Here is a 16,999-nt window from a genome sequence, read left to right as displayed (position 1 = left end):
TTTAGACAGTTGTAGTTCTCACCTAGGTTTGCAGTCAATACGCTACTCTGGGTAGGTAATCAAAGGGCTTAGATTGTATATAGTGTTTTTCATCAATAGGCTTCAAAGAAATTTACATCATCCACATTTTGCGTATGGGAAATTGAATTAGAGAGGTGAGATGACTGGCCCGAGGTCATCCAGCAGGCCAGTGGCAGGACTAGGAATTGTCCTTGTCCAATGGTTTTTCCACTGGGTCACACAGTTGCTATGTGATTCCTCATTGCTCCTCCCCCTTCCTGTACATTTTGTTATAGCAGGATGGTGATAATTAATGGTTGTACTTTGAAACGTTTGTAATGTGTAGCTGCTAACAGACTCAGTGAGAGAAATCTTCTGGTCTACATCCCAAAACCTTGACAGTTCTATTATAGCAACTTCAAGTGTGTGAGAAGATTAGTATGCCTCTCTCCTCCACCTTCTGCCCCACCAACTTTTCCAGCTCCCCTCCTTATAGTAATTTCTCCTAGATGTTTTAATTTGTTACCTGCAGGCTCTCCACCCCATACCTCAGCTCATATGGAAGGTGGGTAGGAAGAGGGGCTTAGGCTTCTCAGATCCTGGTACATACACAGAAGGGGAGAATGCAGAGCTGACAGATGCCCCTGCTTTTCTCCAGTGACCCTTACCTGAGCTCCCAACTCCTCTTACCTCACTTCCCCACTTATCCCTTTCTCCTCCATATGGCAGCAAACCCCTTTCACCTGTCAGCTAACATTCACGTCTACTTTTTTTAAAAAATAAAAAACACACTATCCCTAAGTAAACGCAGTAACAGGCAGATTTTAGCAATATGCCATCCAGCCTTTTGACCCACAGTGGGACTTGAACAGACACTGGCTGGATGAGTCAGATTCAAAGGACTACTACTTATCTCCTTGAGCTATCAAGTTTATGTGACACTAACAGTCCGTGCATTCTTGGTATAATCCATTGGAAATGAGAATAAGTACATAAGGCTTTCAAAGAGCCTAACTGGAGAAGCAAAATCTTTTTTTCAAATGTATTAATTTGATTTTGCCCAAAGGGCTGGTGGGTACCTGGCACTTTGTTGGAAAAACTGTTGAATGTTGGAGACCCTGATGCAATGATCTGAGCCATATTTTAATTTCTATCTGTAAGGAGCAAAAAAGTTGCCAGAAACTCTCAACTTTAAGAGAAGCTGTCTTTTTCAGGGGCTATCTCTTGGTACGCTTTGATCAAATGGCCCCAAATTTGGATCATGAATTGAATCCCATGCCCAGCACAGCACATTACAAAGCAATACAGCTAATAGTGTAGATTTTAGAGCACTCAGCAGTCAAGGTTTGAACAGAGAGCTGATTTTAACCTTAATTGTAGGAGAGCTATCACTCTGCTGCAATTTCTTGGTAAGCAAAGTCAGATATTGAGGAGATTAGAAGCAGGAAAAACTAATTATTTTCAATGTTGAATTTCACAGTTTTGAATCAACAGCACTTGGAGTTTCTTGCAATGCTTGATGTAAAACAACAGAAGATTATTCAGGAAAATATGTCCATTAATAAAAGTGGCTTTACGGAAATTACAGGTCTTGAAGTAAGTGAAAATTGTTTTCTTTATTTTAGTAAGTATGGTTGGTTGGAAGATTTTTTTAATACATTTTGTTTGACCAGTTAATGAAGTTCCATGAAACATTTCCTTCCAAAAGTTCATTTTGATAATGCATCAGAATAAAGTATGACTTTATAGCAAACAAGAAATATGCCTCCTGTTATTAACTGAGTGCTTGCAATAAGTGGTCTGAGCCTGTTGGGCAATTATCTGCTTTGCTACTGTTGTGAAAAGGAAGAGTGGACCGAAGAAGCATCAGGATATCCTACTAATGTCAACAGGCTTAGCACTCTCTCTTCAAGCTCTGCACTTTCTCCTTATGAGGGGAGACCTCTTTTGAGGTCTTCAGGGAGCAGCATAAACATACTGACAACTCTTCTGACTATTCTTATGCTGTATGGTAGAAGCCATGCTTCTGGTCAGTGGAAGATATCCCACTATCCTGTCTGTCATGCTGCAAATGTGGCAGAAATGGGGGTGAATGACTTAAGACTCCAATTTATGTGATCCAAGATCTGAGCTTTCCAGAGAGCAGTCTGGAATATATCCAGGGCTTCCTTAACTTTCCAGGGACAGAATCCTATTGACAAGGACAAATAGTATGACATGACAGGTTCAATCCATATTCCTGGAAATATTCATTCTAGCAAGATTACACTGTAATGGTCTCTTTATTAATTTTGTGTTCAATTACAACTAGGAAGAACATTTTCAAAAGCTTCTAAGATATAGGAGCATAACTGCCATTGAAAGTCATGGGGATTTATGCCCATAAATCCCTTAATCATTTTTGAAAATCTGCACCTAAACCTTTTAATAATTTCATAATATACAATGTGTGGGTATGTCCACATCTGTTAAATATCTGGCAGCTACTTAATCATAGGCTGATGAACTCAGTAATACCTTGTCTACATATTTATTATGGGAATAGCTTGACTTTTTATGCATAAGACTACAATTTTGTCATGGATATTTTTAGTGAAAGTCATAGCCAGGTTAACAGGGTCCATGCCTACCTCTCGCAAGCCTCCCTTGCCTGGCTGGCTGTGTCCATGGTCTTTAAACCAGTCCCAGCCCTGCCTTTGAGCTGTATCCCCAGGGCTTCCTCCCTGGAGGCAATGGTTTTGCCCTTTTAGTGTGTTCTGGCCCCAGTCTTCAGCTAGGCCTTTTGACTGTTCAGTCTCTTTCTGGGGGTTTACTGATGTCCCATTGTAGGCCCTTCCCCCGTGGCCTGTGGGGAGAGAGGGGACCCAGCCTTCACTGCTGCCTTAACCTTAACTCGGAGCTCTTCTAAGCTCAAGTCCAGCAGTCAGCCAGGAGTTCTTCCTTGCTCCCCTAGTCCCTGCTAGCACTGGGCTGTCCATTATGCTGCAGTTACCTCAGCCAGCCAGTCACACCATCCATGTTCCTCCAGCTCTAGCAAGGAACTGCCCTGTCTCTGACACAGGTGCTGTAGCTCCTTTTTATAGAGCCCTCCTGGGCCCTGATTAGCTGCTTCCCCTGCAGCCACTCTAGCCTGCTTGGAGGACCTCTCCACTGCTCCTTACCTGGGATGAGTGTGGCAGGACCCTAAGGTCTCCAGCAGAGGGCCTCTGGGCCTAGTCCACCCAATCACAACAGGTCATGGGCAATAAACAAAAATTCACAGAAGCTGTGACCTGTCCCTGACTTCTGCTAAAAACATCCCTGACAAAATAGGGATGGAGGAGGGTCCAGCATCCCGCTCCGCTGCATGCAGCGGCTGGGAGCTGCAGCCTTCCACTCATGCCCAGTGGCTGGGGGGATCTCCTGCTCCCTGCTGGGCTTGGAGCTGTGGGGGGGGCCCCACCAGCGGTGGTGGCTGAGCAGCTGCCCGGGTCCCTCTGCCACCACTGGTGGTGGCTGGGGTGCTGTGGGGGCCCCTCACTGCCCCCAGGACTGGGAGCTGGGGGAGGAAATCCCCCACTGCTTGTGGGGCTGGGAGCTGTGGGGGTGGAGAATCCACTGCTGCCTGCGGCAGCTGCAGGGTCCCCCACCCACTGCACACTATGGCTAGAGAGCTCGAGGTCCCCCACCAGGAGCGCCAGTGGCTGGGCAGCTTGGGTGACCCTGCTGGTAGCAGCGGCTGGTCAGTTGCAGGGGTCCTCCTGCCACACATTGTAGCAGACTCTGCTGTGGGAGGGTCCCCTGCTGCCAGCAGTGGCTGGGTGCTGTGGTGCCCCAATGTCACGGAGGTATCTAGAAATCACAGATTCTGTGACTTTCTTGACCTCCATAACATAATCATAGTCTTAATTATGTAGAATACATCTTTCCAGGTTTTATGTACCCAAACAGGTGAACTTGAAGAAGGGGAAAAAAAAAAGTTTATCCATGCGCATGTCCCAAATAAAATTAGAGCGTATAATATAGCAAATAGTATCTGTCCCTGGCTTTGAAAATTTTTCTGTTCCGGGCTTGTCTACATGGGGACACTCAAGAATTAACTAAAGATGTGATGTTAAAGCACATTAAATTCCTATGGGGATGGTCTCCATCAGGGTTTACTTCACCTCTCCTTCTCTGCCCAAGATATTGCAAATGTCAAATACCAAATATCAGACTGGCATGATTAGTAACAGACAAAATATTGTGAAGGAGGGGAGGGGAGGTTGAAAAGGAACTCGGGAACCTCCATGAAATGAATGTTGTAAAGCAGGGAGCAGCAACCTTTGGCCAGTTTGTTTACCTGCCACGTCCACAGGTTGCAGCCAGCACATCCCTCAGCCTGTGCTGCTTCCTGCAGCCCCCATTGGCCTGGAGCAACGAACTGCAGCCAGTGGAAGCCGCGATCGGCCGAACCAGTGGGCGCGGCAGGTAAACAAACTGGCCCAGCCCGCCAGGGTGCTTACCCTGGTGGGCCACATGCCAAAGGTTGCCGATCCCTGTTGTAAAGTTTGAATAGTTTTTAATGCTTATTTTAATTAAAAATAAATGGCGTGTGTGTAGATAATGTGGGTTTCCCTAACCTATTCCACTACGATTTCAAGATATTTTTATTGGTAAAAATCTAGATTATTTAAATTACTTTTTGTGTGCACATAGTGGTGTTTGAGTAACTAGTGTGTAATGCTCTTGGATTTGAAGCTGGCGGTTCTTGGAGCCTGCACCTGTAATGCTTCTGGAGGAGAGCCCTGTTCCTGTGCTAAAATGTCAGCTGCAACTCGAAAGCAGCTCCTTCAGCTCAGACAAGAGGTAATATAGCCTAACTTGGATGTGGAGCAACATAGATGTCTTTGTCATTAAAATGTATACTTGCTATTTGGGTCTAGTACATTTCAAAAACAAAATAGTGCTTTTCAAAAGTCTCTGCAAGCTTCAGTAAATGCTATGGTAATACAAATTAGTAATAATAATACACTAGAAACTTTTTGCTTGTGTAGTAATTTTTTGTTTTACAACATTTCTATACTAGCAAAAGCCCTATTGTAGATGGCGATATTGGCAAAAAAGCACTTTTGCCAGTGTAGCATGTTTTCGTAAAGAAACCAGTATAAACTATACCAGCAAAAGCACTCTTGCTGGTATAAGCTGCATCTATACTAGGAAAGCTTGCCAGTATATCTATACCAGGAATCTTCTGTACTAGCCATTATTACTTGGTTTAAGTCACAACTGGTAGGGAAGATTTAGCAGTTCCCAGAGAGAGGAAGGAAGTTCACGAGAGACAGAGAAATCTTTTTGCCTCCAAATCCAGTTTTTCAGCATTAACTTCAGGTATTAAGTGTGGCAGTTTTCCATAGAGGAAGACCATGCCCTAAAGATCAGGAATATCACTTCTGCAACTCATACAATTCTTCTGTAGTCCAAGCATATTTTTTTCTTAAATGCAAGTTGCTGGCATTATAAATCTCTTCTGTTGTTTAACAGAGATGGACTGCTCCCTTCTTTTTTTAATAATCTTTGCCACAGTTGATTATGTGCAGGATGCAGCAGCCTTTAAACCAGAGCCCAAATTTTCTCCAAATTGTAATTATGAGTACTTTAAAAGTTGCGGGTGTTCTTAAGCAAATTGATAGTTTTAAACTTTTACTGATCAGTAAAAGGGATAAAAACAGCCAAGAACAGGAAACATGTACACAGCTTCATAACTTTTTTTCATTTTTCGGTGTAAATGCACCATATCTCTATAGCACATTATCATCATTACTAGGATTCAAAGTGGACTTGAAAATAGCAACAACTTCTCCTTGCTGTATTGGAGCCCTAATGTAATCTGTTAACATAAATTTAATGTTTTATATGATATAAAAAGCTTGCAGGATTGAGAAAAGAATTTGTAAAATGAGACTAGATTTGCTTTGATTTTATTAATCTTATGTTCAGTTGCTGAATCCCATGTAATCCTTCTGAGTACATCACAACATACAGTGATGAATACTTTTTGGCCCAATAGAGTATATATTGTGGAATTTTATTTCATTGAATGGGGAGCAGTCCTGAGCTTCCAGTACTGCTCCTTTACATGGATGTTCTTGGAATTTGATGGTTTAAAAAAGATTTGCTGCATGAGGGTCTTGTTTTAAAGCTAAAGATAGGTCATCCTGAGCATGGTAATCATATACTAGTCTTAATTATTAAGAGATATGATGAATTTGTTTGAATGGATGTTACAAATTTAAAGCCTAAACTGATTTGTTGCTTAGAGTTGGCTGGCGTAAGTGTGTAGGTATTGTGACAGGGTCAGGCCAGATGGCTACAAGAGAGTGATCGAAGGTAGATACATTAGCTCCAGGTTAAGCAGGTCCCTTTTCCCTGGATAAGATAACAGGGACTATTCCAGAACACTCAGGAACTTTCTAGAACTAATTCAGCAGGCAGGCTAATTAGGACACCTGTAGCCAATTGGGAAGTTACTAGAATTAATTAAGGCTAATCAGGACATCTGGTATTAAAAGGCTCTCACTCCAGTTAGTGAGGTGTGCGTAAGGAGCTGGCAGTGAGAGGACATGCTGCTGGAGGACTGAGGAGTACAAGCGTTAGCAGACATCAGGAGGAAAGTCCTGTGGTGAGGACAAAGGTGTTGGGAGGAGGCCATGAGGAAGTAGCCCAGGGAATTGTAGCTGTCACGTAGCTGTTCCAGAAGGCACTCTAGACAGCTGCAGTCCACAGGGCCCGGGGTAGAGGGTGGGCCCAGGTTCCCCCCAAAACCTCCCAACTCCTGATCCAACACAGGAAGATCTCTGAGGCTAGCAAAATCCGCCAATAAGCACAGAATCCACCAAGGTAGAGGAGGAACTTTATCACAGTATGTAAACACACACACACCCCTAATTTAAGAGTGCTGCCTTTTACAGATATCCATGCTTTTATTAATGTAATGTGTTTTATATGAGAGAGAGAAAATATAATACAATGACAGAGAGAGAACCCACATGTGGTATATTGAAATTGTTCAGAAGTTTTGCACAGAGCTAGCCTATATAAACCATGTGAACTTGTTATGTATATCCATCCTTCCTTTTTCCTCTTGTTGTTCGTCACATTTACTTGTTGCATCTTCTCAAAGTATATTTAAGCCCCTTGGGTTAAGGGCCATGTCTTCCCTTGTGTTTGTACAGCTCCTAGCACAATGGAGTCATGATCCTGATTTAGACCTTTTAGGGCTACTGCAATACAAATAATAAATGCAGCAGCACAGAAACACAATTAAAATTGAATAACCTAAATATTTGTGAGTTCTAGTTCTAGTTGTTTGGAAGTCCATTGGAAATCTTGATAGTGTAAGATTAAGTATTATTTTGAAAGGTCCATTGTGCATATGTAACAGTCTTCCACAGAAGCTGTCATCAGTTTGAAGATTCATTAGGATTGAACAGGAAAATGGCTAAGAAAAATTAAAGTGAACTAAAAATGTCCATCAGGAATGCACCCTGAACAAGAACATGTGGGGAAAAATAGCTTTTCTGTTAAAAGATGCAAGTCATATAATTATATTCATTTTTAAAGACACACATCTGTGACTTTCTTCTAGTCATTTATATCATGTTTTGGGCTGAAAGTGTTTCCTATCTACCTTGCTTAAAGAATAGATTTAGTTTAAAGCCATAATTTGTATGGTGCATTTTTGTTTTATTTTATTTTATTACTTTTATAAGTATGGTATCCTTCCTCAATATCCTGCAGCTGCAGGGCAATAGTTCCCTTTTCAAAGAGCAGCACAGATTGGAAATGATGCTATTGTGGCTCTGTTGTACATGGGTTGTTCTCCTTGACACTAGTACCTCAACTTCTAATAACATAGAACTCTCTTGCACATGTTCACAGCCTGGTTGTGACAGCAGTGCTGAGCGCAGCTGGAATGTGAGACTCCTGCTCCTCTTCAGGCAGTACTGCAGGAGAGTCAATTAGTGCAGCGGATGCGTGTGTATGTAGATATATACACATGCATTCAGGGGTAAGGATTTCAATCCCCACTTCAAAATTATTCTGTTAACAAGCTAGTGTTTAGTTTGTTTTCCTTCTAAAAAGAAAAAAAATATTGTTCTGAAGAAAGTACTGATGTCACCACTTCCCTAAAAGTATCTAGCTAGCTCCTCCTCTATCTCCATTCACCCCTAAAGGCCTGGTATGAGTGTGTCTGTGTTGGCAGTGATCTTTCCATAATAGTATAAGAAGTCCTGCTATCTATGTTAATAGACGTAGTCTAAATGTTTTAACTGCTTTAGCTTCCTAGTTTGTGTGATACATTCTATTTTTTCCTTAATTTAAAATAGTGTGAAGCTCTGAAGAAGAGTAAAGAAGAAGCATATATAATGGCAGATGCCTTCAGAATTGCGTTTGAGCAGCAGTTAATGCAGAGAAAAGACCAGGCTTTGAGGCTCACCCAAGTGAATAAGATCTGTAAAAAAGAAACAAAACTTATAAACTGGAAACGCCTGAAAGAGGATGGTAACTGTGATGTTTCGTAATTATGTTGTTGGAATTTAAGTAAAATTAAAAAGTATCGGTAGGAAAGAGGATAGGTTTATTGAAGAGTTGCGACACTGTTTCATTTACAGCTGTGATCCAATTGCTGACCTAAGAATCCTGAGAATCAAGAAAAAAGGAGAAAAGTTATGTGAAAACTGTAAATACATTACAATACTGTGTCATCAAGTTAGGGATTTTCTGCTGGAGGTTTTACAACTTCTGTTTTAGGAATTCTGTACATAAATAGAACTTGCTTGTAATCACTAACAATAACTTTTAACAGTATATTGGATCTATCAGTCTAGGTTTTTTAATCTATTTTTTTTTTATCCTGCATTTGGAGGATACGGTCTGAATAAAATCATTGAAAAAAAATCGTTAACTATGGCACTAATAACATATTGGATATTAAAACTGCAGGGATCTTCAAAATCAAACATACTTTTATACCATTTGATATTTGTTTAACTTTTGCACTCAACTTGGACTGTGAAAATAGACTGGTCTCTTTAGTCAATCTCGCTTTTAGGTTATCCTATAGTAAAACAGTGTATGACATTTCAGTTGTAAATATTGCAGAGGGAATGTTTGTTCTTCATTGAGTAGTGTCCCTATGGATGCTCGACTTTAGTTACCTCAGATGTGCCATGTCCCTCTTGAGCCCTTGATTAGAGAGTTTCCATAGGCAGTGTCCGTTCAGCTCACGCATGCCCTCTATACAATCTCATGCCACACACTGAGGTTATATAGCAGGCAAACTGCCCTCAGTTCCTTCTTTACAACCTGGGACTGAGATGAAACTCCATGTTTTGCTGTTGTTCTATTGTTAGTTTAGTGTGTCTAGTTAGAATTAGTTGTAGATAGTAGTGAGAGGTTTGGATTTTTTCCTCCTTCCCCAACCCTTTTTTCCCCCTAGGGAGCTTATCTGGCCTAGCTGGACATGCCTGGTTTCTCAGGTTTCAAATGTTGCTTCTCTTGTCAGGAAGCTGTCTGGTCAGTGACAGCCAATCTAAGTGCTGACGTTACTTGGGAGAGTCCCATGGCTCCCCAAAATGTAGCTTTTGCCTAGCTCTAAAATCTAGAGCATGGCAGAATCGGTAAACCAAACTGAAGCTTTGGATGCTGGAGCATTCCTTTTAACCCACTTCTGAGTCAGATCAGGACACTGCCTCCTATACATGTGTCTCCAGTGCCCCTTTGACCTCGGCTAAAGTCTCCTCTAAGAGGAGTAGGGGAAGACTGTGGAGGACTCAGGGAAGGTACCGAAGAAGAGGACCTTGGGATCCCACTACAAGAGCCAGCTCCCAAAAGGCCCCAATCTCCTTCTACGTCTGCAGTGTGAGAGGCCTCGCCTTCTTGACTCAGTATCGTGGAGGTGAAGGACTCTTCCTCTAGTACTGGTGGGGCTGGGAGATCCTGGAGCACGTTGGAGAAGGGCAGCTCCTTGGTACCTACCACCTGGGAAGGACAGAGTGGCCCAGGACATACACTCCTGTAGAAAGGTACCATCTACATCAGACTTAGCAGTGGTGGATTCACATTCTGGTCCATCAGTACCAGCAAAATCAAAGCACCAGACACCTTTGGCCCTGGCATCTATATGCTCCAGATCAACGTTACCCTCTACCTCAACTTCTGTACCAACCCACTTGCTACCCCAGGAATTCTGCTACTCCAGGGACTTGTCAGTGTTAGACAAGCTGGAGCCTCACTGCTCATGGATGCTGACTGAGTCTCAGTACTGAGACCCCAGTCCCCAGATTACCATTGCTACCTTGCAGGATTCCCCACCCTTTTCCACTGGGTCCCTCCTCCCCATTAAAGGACATTGAGGAGGATGAAGGAGACGTTTTCACCCGCCTTCAGCGAACACCCAGTCCTTGTCGAAACAACAGTTTTGATGGGTTAGTTGAGGGTTCAGCTCCTCCTTTGGCTCTAGTTTGCAAAATGCAAACTTTCACCTACCGTCCCGCTTTTTGAGACTGACTTTCCCATTTCCAACAGGTGGCTTATTATAACAAGTTGGTCATGGACATTGTAACATCAACTACATCATCCACTTTATGTTCCTCCCACTTTCTTCCTTATCCCTCAGGGACACCTCTCATGAGACTATACTGAGTCAAGAAGTACACTCTGTCCTTCGTTTAAAACTGATAGAACTGGTTCCATCCCCTCACAAGGGGATCAGAGGTGACTGAACAAATTAAGTCTTAAAAGTTCACAATGGTGACTCTGGCAATTGCAATCCCTTCTCTAGAGGCAGGAGATTGAGGGATAAAAACCAGGCTACAGGACACCTACTTCCATATTGCAGTAGATCCTGCACACAGAAAATATCTATATTTCACTGTGGACCTGGATTATTTTCAATATTGAGTACTTCCCTTTGGCCTCGCTTTAGCCTCAAGGGTGTTCTCAAAGGTTCTAGTGATAGTAGTAATTTATCCACTACAGTAAAAAACTGTTTGCATCTCCTGGGTCATATGGTAGCTTACACTTTCATGACCAAGCAAGTAAGACTATGCCTCCACTGCTTTCAGGACTGGTTCAAAAGGATCTATCTGTTCCTCAGCTAGAGACAGCTTGGACAAACAGTTCACAATTCACTTCTGGGTGAAGAATGCCTTAGATTGGTGGAAAAATTAACGCAGTATCTGCGCGGACATCCCTTTCATCCACCCAGTTCCAACAATATCTGTGACAACAGATGCATTACTTGTTACGGTAAGGCACATACCTCAATACCCTGATAACTCAGGGCAGATAGTCATCTCAGGAAACCAGTCTCCATATCAACCGGTTGGAACTCAGGGGAGTCAGAAATGCCTGCCTTCAGTTCCTACCTCTTATCGGGGCAAATCAATCAAGATCATGTCAGATAGTATGGCTTGCATGCTCAACACACTGGGAGGAGCAAGATCCCCCTGCTTGTGTGCCAAAGCTATAAAGCGATGGAACTGGTGAATAGCCCATCAGATTCAGATCTCAGCCATTTAACTCCCTGGAGTCCAGAATGTCACAGATGATATGCCCAGAAGGGGCTTCTCCTAGGACTACAAATGGGAGTTGAACTCTCAAATTCTTCATGTGATATTCCAGAGGGTGGGGACTTCCAGTTGCTGGATGTGACAAATATGCTCACCTTTGGAAGTGCCCCTTATCCTGCTCAAGAGGAGACCTAGGTCATGATTCTTTGGGAGACGCCTTTCTCCTTCCCTGGACAAAGGGCTTGTTCTACACATTCCCTCCAACACCGCTAATTTTAAGAGTGATGAACAAGATCAGACAGGACAAGACCAGGGTTTTCCTTATAGTACCAACCTGTCTGAGGCCAAGATGGTATCCATATCTGCTTCATCAGTGTGTCCAACTGACATTTAAGCTTCTGACCATCTTCATCTTTTCTCCTAGGATGCAGATTGTGTGTTTCACCCCAGCCTAGAGTTCCTTCATCTCCAAGAACAACTTATAGATGTCCACAGGCTTAGAATCCACCTGCTTGACAAGTGTACAACAGGCATTACTAAACAATAGATGGGAGTCAACTTACCTTCAGAAATGGAAAAGGTTCAACCAATGGTATCGCTGTCACCACCTTGTGCCTCAATCTTCTCCCCTCTCAGCCATCTTGAATTACCTGCTGGACTTGAAGAGATCAGGGTTATCAGTTACCTCCATTAAGATCTATCTGGCTAAAAATATCAGCATTTCATTCCCCACTAGAGGGATTTTCTATACCTGCTCACCCTGTGTCCTGTAGATTTATTAAGGGTTTGGAGAACCTTGACCTGACCCCCAGGTTAAGGATCATGCTCCAATTTGGGATCTCAAACTGGTATTTAGATACTTTTGAGACCTCTGTTTGAACCTATGGTGACCAGCACCTTGTTTCATTTATCTATGATGGTGGTCTTTCTAGTCACTATCATGTCAGCCCACAGGGTTGAGGAGAATGGGGCCTTGATGGCAAATCCCCCATTTATGGTATTTTTCAAGGACAAGGTCTCCTTAGGACCACATCCAAAATTCTTACCTAAGGTGCTGACGGATTTCCATCTTACACAGTCTATTAATCTACTGGTATTATTTCCTAAGCCACTCAGCATAATAATTCCTTTCATACATTGGATCTGAGATGAGCATTGACCTTTTATCTGGATAAGAACAAGCAATTCTGAAAAGCACCTAGACTGTCTCCATTGCAAAAAGATTCAAGGAATACATGAAATGTTCACAGAGACTTTCAAGGTGGATCTCTAAGTAAATTATTGCTTGCTACGATGCTATACCTCACCAAAGGATAATAACAGACTCTGCCAGATTGCAGGCAACTTCCACAGCTTTAGTCAAAAACCTTCCAGTGTTTGAGACAGGCCCATCTAGCAGCTCTGCCTTAGTGCATACTTTTTCTAAACATCATGCCTTGGTTCTTGCCATCAGTTCTGATGCAACACTTGGTTCTGCTCTACTGTCTTCAGTCATGGACTTGATTCCGAAGCTCCCCATCCCCTGTGGGGATACCCCTTGGGAGTCACTGGAAGTGAAGCATCCATAGGGACACTACTTGAAGAAGAAGTTACTCCTAGCCCACGAAAGCTTATGCCCAAATAAATTTGTTAGTCTCAGCCACTGACGGAGCCCCAGGACCTTTAAATCTTGTAAGGCCTCGCCTCTTCTGTTTGAGGCCTCACCCACACTCAGGACTCCCGCGTACTGGTAAATCCTTTGTTACTTGCACCCCTGGAAGGAACTGAGGGAAATTTGCCTGTGCAGTCCTATATATCATTGGTGTGGGGCCTGGGGTTGTATAGAGGGCATGTGTGAGTCGAATGGACACTGCTAAAGGAAAATCTTTGACCAATGGCTTGAGGCACCTGTGCACCTGAAGTAACTGAAATGGAGCAACCATAAGGACACACATCTTGAAGAACTGCAGTTACTGCACAAGGTGAGTACTCTTTTCTTTTTAGGAAAAAACAACCAACAACTTTTATTTAGAATTGTAATGATCTTTTGTGAAAAGATTTATATTGTTTTTAGGATTTATACAAGCTTATTGTTACAAATTTTAATTCTGGGCAAGATTTAGCCTAGTTTTAGTTGCTATTTTTTTTTTAATAAAAGAGAAAATTGTTGATAGTACAGAATTTGTTGATTTCGTCAGAGAGGACTTCCAGAGACCTCCATGACTTGAGCCCCCAGTGCCTGAGAGCTGTAGGGTCCCCTGCCACCCCTGGCAGCTGGGAACTGCGGGGGCCCAAGCTCCCAGCTGCAGAGGGAGGCAGGGTTGCCCTACAGGCAGCTCCCAGACGGGGCGGAGGCAGGGGTGCCCAGAGCTCTGAGGCAACGGCGAGACCCCAAACTCCTGGCTGCTGTGGGCAGCGGGACTCTCTGGAAGTTCCAGCTGCCACAGGTACCCTGGAGCACGGAGCCGTTGCAGGCGCCTGGGAGCAAAGAACCGCCAGCGGTGGCAAGGGGTTCGGAGCCTCCATGGGTGGCACGAAGCACTGAGCCTCCGCAGGCAGCATGGAGAAATGAGTCTGCACGGGCGGCACTAAGCTCTGAGCCCTCCGCGGGCAGCCAGAGTGCCCCGACCTTGGAGCCGCCACGGGTGGTGGGCGGGCTCTGCACCTCTAACCCAGGCCCCACTGGGTGATATGGAGAGCCTGCAGCTCTCCATTTTGTCATGCATATTTTTAGTAAAAGTCAAAATTAGGTCACAGACTTCCATGAATTTTTCTTTATTGCCCGTGACCTGTCCGTGACTTTTACTAAAAATATGCGTGACTGAATCTTGGTAAGGGAATTACAACAATTAAGCACAGAAATGTGTGTTGAATATCCCCCACTCCCTAAGCAATTTGAGAAATATTGCATAATCAAGTTTTAACTATTTTTAGAAAACATTCTTATTATCAATAATACTTGGCACTGGCCAGCCACAGATCTCAAAGAGATCTGTAAAGGAGAGGAGTAAATGTCATTATCCTTATTGTACACATAGGAAAACCAAGGTACAGAAAATATTACGTGCTTTGTTCCCAAATCCATGGCAGAGCTGGGAACAGAACCCACTTCCAGTCCCATGTGTTATCCACTGACCCACTGCTGCTATGGTTTGTGAAATCTGCTGGGATTTTTTCTTTGTTTGCTAAAGAGGCCCCAGAATGTAATATTCTGACATGAGATATATTTTAGAAGTTTTCATGAAACTAGTGATTATTCTGGTGTCTTTGTTCGCTAATTATATGTCCTGAGGCATCTTCAGCAAACATAAAAAGAACTTAAAACTTCCACACTCTTTTTATAGTGGGATATTAGCATATATTTCTAGACTTAACTCAAGATAGTTTATCCTTTGTTTATTTTAATCTTCATTGAAATTTAAATAATATATATTTAGCAGTTTAAGACTTACAACTTTTTATATTTTTCACAAAACCTTTTTTAACCTATCATATAATGTCCCTTTTATAAAACAAAAAACAAAACAAGTAGAGATTGTTATAATAATACCTACCCTCTTATATGGTGTTTTTCATCAGTAGATCTCAAAGGACTTCACAGTCTTTATAAAAGAAGCAAAGTGTATTTCTCATGCAGTTCCAGAAGTTTCCATTTTGCTGACCCATGTTTGCAATAAAAAGACTATTTTATTGTTGGTGTGGGCCAGCACGGCATTGCATGCAAAACTATTTGTCATATTGTGTCCAATGAAAGTCAACTATAATTTGGATTACGACTTTTAAACTTCCATATCTTACTTTGTAAATGTATATTTTATCCCAAAGTCGTCATCTTTTTTGCTTAAAGAATACTAGTTTTCATATCCTTTTCGTGTATTTCAAATGAAGTGTATTCCTTTTCTCAGGACTTGTGATGTTGCAAGGGAACAAGAAAAATCTGGGACAAAAGTTGACGGGCATGCTTATTTCTGATGCTGACTGCAGGAAAATGGAAGAACTAGATAATCCTCATGAAATGCTTAGGATGCTGATAGATTTGGTTAGTATCTTAAAAAAATCTCAAAGGCATATTGATCAGATTTGGCTTTGTTCCCTCTGAGCAAACAAATATTGTTGACTCGCATATGATTTTCTAAGGAATAGTTTATAAACTAGTTTTCTTTTTTTCTTTTTAATATGAATACAGCTGAGTGATAAAGAAGAGGCTTTGGCTCATCAAAGAAAGGTTAGTTATATGCTGGCTCGTGCAATGGAGGAAAAAGAAGATGCATCAAAGCAGAGTAATGAAAATAATCTTTCAGGAGAGAACATTACTCTGAAGAACCATCAGGATACAGCTTCAGAATCTCAAGAGTCAACTGATCCTGAATATTCATGTTGCCAAAATCTTGGCTCTCAGGACAATACTTTCTCAATTCGCAACTCGAAAATATATCGAAAATCAGCAAGACCACTTAAAAAATCACATTCCTGGCCATCCAGGAATTTAAAAGAAAATTATGTGCAAGGGACAGATGAAACTACAGATATGAATTGTACATATCAAGAGCACTCAATTAAAAAATAACTTGTGATAGTGCCAAGGCACAAGTAAATTTAAACTCTAATTCTGTAATAAAATTCCGGAAAATTTGGTTTATGAACTACTTTTCTAAAGAACGTATTTCCATACTCCGGTTAAAAATGTTAAGATCTTATGTTTTTTAATTATGTTGTACTATATAAGCCTTTTTAGACTTTGTAAACTGTCTGTTTACTGTCTGCTTCTGTGTATGCCTGCTATTATGAAAAAAAGTCGGCCAAAAGTTTTTGGAAGGATTGGTCTATTAATCAAGGTGGCTTGTTTTTGCTGCGGGGAAGACTTTGCCTTTTACCTGTTCTTTTCCTCTTATGTCTGATAACCAAATTAAAGATGTTAAAAAGCCATTTGATTCTCTTCCAACTCTGCCATGTGCTTAAAAAAAAAGGGTATAAGAAATGTGTGGAAAACCAAGAGTCATGCTGTGCTTTATCTGTTCATTAATGAACATTAGCAATGCTGGATGCATTTCAAAATCCTGTATGTAACACAGAGCAGCGAAGACCATTCCAGATTAAGTCCCAACAAATAGCTTCATGGTTTCGGTGTTTGTTTTTGTTTTATTATTTAAGTTATAATTATACCAGTGTCCACATAGACCAGGACCAAAGCAGAGTTGCAACATGGAGGTTCCCAAATATGTTTTGACACAGATAATTTCATAGTACATATGGTCCCTAAGATACATTAGCAGAGCTGTTAAATCTTTCAAATCACCTGCCCACATTATCCCTGGCTGATGCCAAGGCTGTTAGTCACTGTTTCGTGTGCATTGAATTTCCTTATAAATTAAAAGATTCTGGGCCCAGTACTGGAAGTTGGTGGGGATTTCTACTAGTATAGCCCTGATCCTTTACTACAGCTTCTAGGTACTAGCATAATATGAATAATAAATGATGTAATTTAA

General features: G+C 42.0%; 1 protein-coding gene and 1 long non-coding RNA gene across 5 annotated transcripts in view; one reads left to right on the top strand and one right to left on the bottom strand.

Annotated features, from left to right (window-relative positions):
* Window positions 1–16,439, top strand: part of CCDC125 (coiled-coil domain containing 125) — a 39,668-nt gene extending 23,229 nt beyond the window's left edge. For all 4 annotated transcript variants that reach the window (XM_030567560.1, XM_030567557.1, XM_030567559.1 and 1 more), the window contains 5 exons: window positions 1,481–1,596; window positions 4,720–4,827; window positions 8,349–8,523; window positions 15,419–15,552; window positions 15,700–16,439. In XM_030567560.1, the coding sequence (XP_030423420.1) occupies window positions 1,481–1,596; window positions 4,720–4,827; window positions 8,349–8,523; window positions 15,419–15,552; window positions 15,700–16,080 (914 nt within the window). In that variant the 3' untranslated portion in view covers window positions 16,081–16,439. The remainder of the gene's footprint in view (window positions 1–1,480; window positions 1,597–4,719; window positions 4,828–8,348; window positions 8,524–15,418; window positions 15,553–15,699) is intronic.
* Window positions 8,556–15,400, bottom strand: LOC115653857. The gene is made up of 2 exons (XR_004001020.1): window positions 11,869–15,400; window positions 8,556–8,661 (listed from the first exon to the last, which is right to left on the bottom strand). It is a non-coding gene; the product is annotated as an uncharacterized LOC115653857 (long non-coding RNA).
* Window positions 16,440–16,999: the final 560 nt, after the last annotated feature.

This window comes from Gopherus evgoodei, chromosome 6 (assembly GCF_007399415.2).
Source record: "Gopherus evgoodei ecotype Sinaloan lineage chromosome 6, rGopEvg1_v1.p, whole genome shotgun sequence".
NCBI classification, from domain to species: domain Eukaryota; kingdom Metazoa; phylum Chordata; order Testudines; family Testudinidae; genus Gopherus; species Gopherus evgoodei.
The sequence above is the reverse complement of the archived record's forward strand: the minus strand, read 5'-3'. Positions and strand labels throughout refer to the sequence as shown.